Here is a 3,081-nt window from a genome sequence, read left to right on the forward strand (position 1 = left end):
TTCTTTCCATTCCAAATGAAGCTGGAGATTGCCTTTTCCATCTCATTGAAGAATGAAATTGGTATTTGTATTGGGATTGCACTGAACGTGTATATTGCCTTTGGTAGTATTGCCATTTTCACAACATTAAGCCTTCCTATCCATGAGCAGGGAATATTCTTCCACTTCTCTAGGCTTTTTTTTGTTTCTTGTAATGTTTTGTAATTTTCTTTGAAGAGATCTTTTGTGCTTCTAGTTATATTTACTCCCAAATATTTAATCTTGTGATCAGCTATTGTGAAGGGCATAGTGTGCAGTATTTTTATGATAATAGGTTGTGACTTTATATTATTCTTTTTTTAGTTCACTGAGCTTCATGAATTTGTATTTTGCACTGTTTATTTTATTGCTGTTAAGACAGCTTTTGGTTGTTAGGGTCCATCTGCTGCGATACAAAACCTTTGCCACACAAAATTCACAGGCAATGTGAGTTATAAGGTTTATTAGGGAAGCTAACATATTACAATTCAGGCTGGAAACAGTATCTACTTCTTTAGTAAAGAATGCTTCTTATGTGTGCTCTGTAGGCCCTCTGCTCACCAGCCTGGCACTGTTATACAGTTCTCCTAGTCCTGTCAATTGTGGAAATCTCCCCTCAGTGCTCCAATAGGCTTTGGCAAAAGCCTTCAGTTCTGGCTCTGTGGGGCAGCAGTTCCCGTTCAGCTGATAACATCTATCTCTGTCACCTCGGCTGCTGTTGTAATGTCTCTGTCTTTGTCTCCGTCTTGTACAGGAATCCCTGACCCTGAAGGAAGGCCTACACTCTTTCCACCTCCTTTCTTGCTGATAGCAAGATTCTCATTTTCTGTCCTGAACCTGCTCGATGTAAGCCTTGTAGGTGGCAAGAATGACCAATCTCCTCATTAGTAGTCCCCATACCTGCTTTTAAGTTCCTAGTTTAAAATAGTGACAATAGTAAACTATTGTTCACTTTATGTCCACCATTAGTGTAATCTCACCAGGCCATGAAGCAGAAGTCAAAGTCAGTGGCTAGGGAAGCCATGCTGACTGCACCACGTACCCCAGCCTTATGGTTACTACCTGAATTCCTAGAGCCTCATCAAGTACCTTGGACAGAGCATATGATCAAAAAAGTGTTTATCAAAATGAGCAAAAGGTCAGCTAATAAAAAGAAAAACCAGGCCTACAGTCATCAAGATGATTCCAACTCGCCGTGAGCCTCCAAGTTTGAGTAGACCTATGAGAACTTTGTCACATAAGGTTTACCAATCTGTGTATCTGTATGGATGGAAACGTGGAGCTTTCTCAACAGAGTGACTAGTTCAACCTGGCAACCTGTTGCTTATTAAATAGTCTAATGCTAGTGCATAAAAAACCCAGCAGTTAGTATTGTACTACAAAGGCTGTTGGTGCATTAATAACCAATCTATCTGTTCAGTCTTATTAAAACACTTGGAAGGGTATTCAACAACGATAAAAGTGAAATGTATATTGTGAGATCTCACATACTCAAATCACAGTGAATGATTTCTTACCAGCTCTCCTCAGACTTAAAAGGTGAGTGAATGATACAGAAGAAGATCTTTGCTTTGGAATTGTCAGTAGATTTGAACTAACTGGTCCATTTTGATAGCATCCTTGACTAAAAAGGAAAGATAACAGGTTAGGAATTTTTAATTCACAGAAAATGTATTCTTTATCTTCATGGTCTTTAATTCACTTAATAAATATCTGCTTCTACATTTCAGGATTTGAAACCGCTACGTAGTATCTATGGCCTAACACAGACATTCTCTACAATTTTTATTATTTTTTTTTCTGGAAAGGACCAGATAAATAATTTTGGCTTTACAAGCCTTAAAGGCTTTGTTGTTCTAGTTTGTATTGCAGAGCAGCACAAAAGCAGCTGTACCAAAACAAAACCAAGCCCCCCCCAAAGTCTCAAAGTTGAGACTCATAACAACCCTCCCTCAAGTTTCCACAGTCGTAAATTTTTTTATGTGCATGAAAGTTTACAAGTCATACTGGTTTTTCGTTCAGTCACTCACACATTTTGTTTTAGAATGGAAGTTACAATTGATTAATGTATAATGTCTGATCAGCTCCTTACTGTATATTGCCTTTCCCTTCATGCACCCAATTTTTTTCATTATTAATTTTACCTTTATTAATAAGCTTACATTTATTAATTTTTACTCCCCTTCTCCTTCCTTCCCATACCTGTCATTCAGGAATGATTCTGTGTGTAAACTTTTCCTTAGCTTCTCCCCCCCCTCCCCATGACCATTTTATTTTTATCATTCCCCATCCCTGTCTCTCAGGAGCTAGAAGCCTGTCTTTGAGTCTCCCTGGCACCAGTGCTTTCTATAGTCTCACTTATAGTTATCATGCTGTAATCAGGCAACCCTCCCCACAACCCTCAAAACACACACACACACACACACACACACACACGTCACGCAGAGCAGCCTCAGACACAGAAAAAAGTTTAATTTTGCTAAGGTGGAGGGTCCCGGCTCCAGTAGAGAGAGGGATTTGGTTTTGGATTTTGTTTACGTAGGAAATTTGGGGGGAAGGAGGCAATAGGAAAGAGTCTGGGAAAGAATCTGGTCCTTCCGGTCGGCCCTGCCCAAGACACTGTAAAACGGGGAGAGGAAATCTTAACAGAGAAACTAGACACAAGGAGGGAGGGCGGAGGAAGAGATGACAGAGAAACACAAAGACCAAGTCAGGAAGGGCAGACACAAGACAAGGAAGACAAAGGGCAGGACAGCGACAAACACATACCTGATAAAGCACTACTTAATAAATACTACCTTGGTACTGGTACAATGTGAGACACATAGATCAATGGAACAGAATTGAGAACCCAGAAATCAGCCCATCTATTTATGGCCAACTGATTTTTTGACAAGGAGATGAAATCAGTTAGGTGGGGAAATGACAGCTTTTTTAACAAATGGTGTTGGCAAAATTGGAAAACTATCTGCAGAAGAATTAAACAAGATCCCCACCTCACTCTATATACAAAAACCAACTCAAGGTGGATCATGGACCTAGGACTAAAACCAAGGACTATAA

General features: G+C 39.7%; 1 protein-coding gene across 2 annotated transcripts in view; it reads right to left on the reverse strand.

The window, feature by feature from the left end:
- The window catches only part of PDE3B (phosphodiesterase 3B, cGMP-inhibited), a 165,588-nt gene that overhangs the window by 37,569 nt on the left and 124,938 nt on the right, over positions 1-3,081 (reverse strand). For both annotated transcript variants that reach the window (XM_006892052.1, XM_006892051.1), the window contains exon 5: positions 1,536-1,642. In XM_006892052.1, the coding sequence (XP_006892114.1) occupies positions 1,536-1,642 (107 nt within the window). The remainder of the gene's footprint in view (positions 1-1,535; positions 1,643-3,081) is intronic.

This window comes from Elephantulus edwardii, unplaced genomic scaffold (genome assembly GCF_000299155.1).
Source record: "Elephantulus edwardii isolate Elephantulus edwardi_28Jun2011 unplaced genomic scaffold, EleEdw1.0 scaffold00109, whole genome shotgun sequence".
In the NCBI taxonomy this organism is placed as follows: domain Eukaryota; kingdom Metazoa; phylum Chordata; class Mammalia; order Macroscelidea; family Macroscelididae; genus Elephantulus; species Elephantulus edwardii.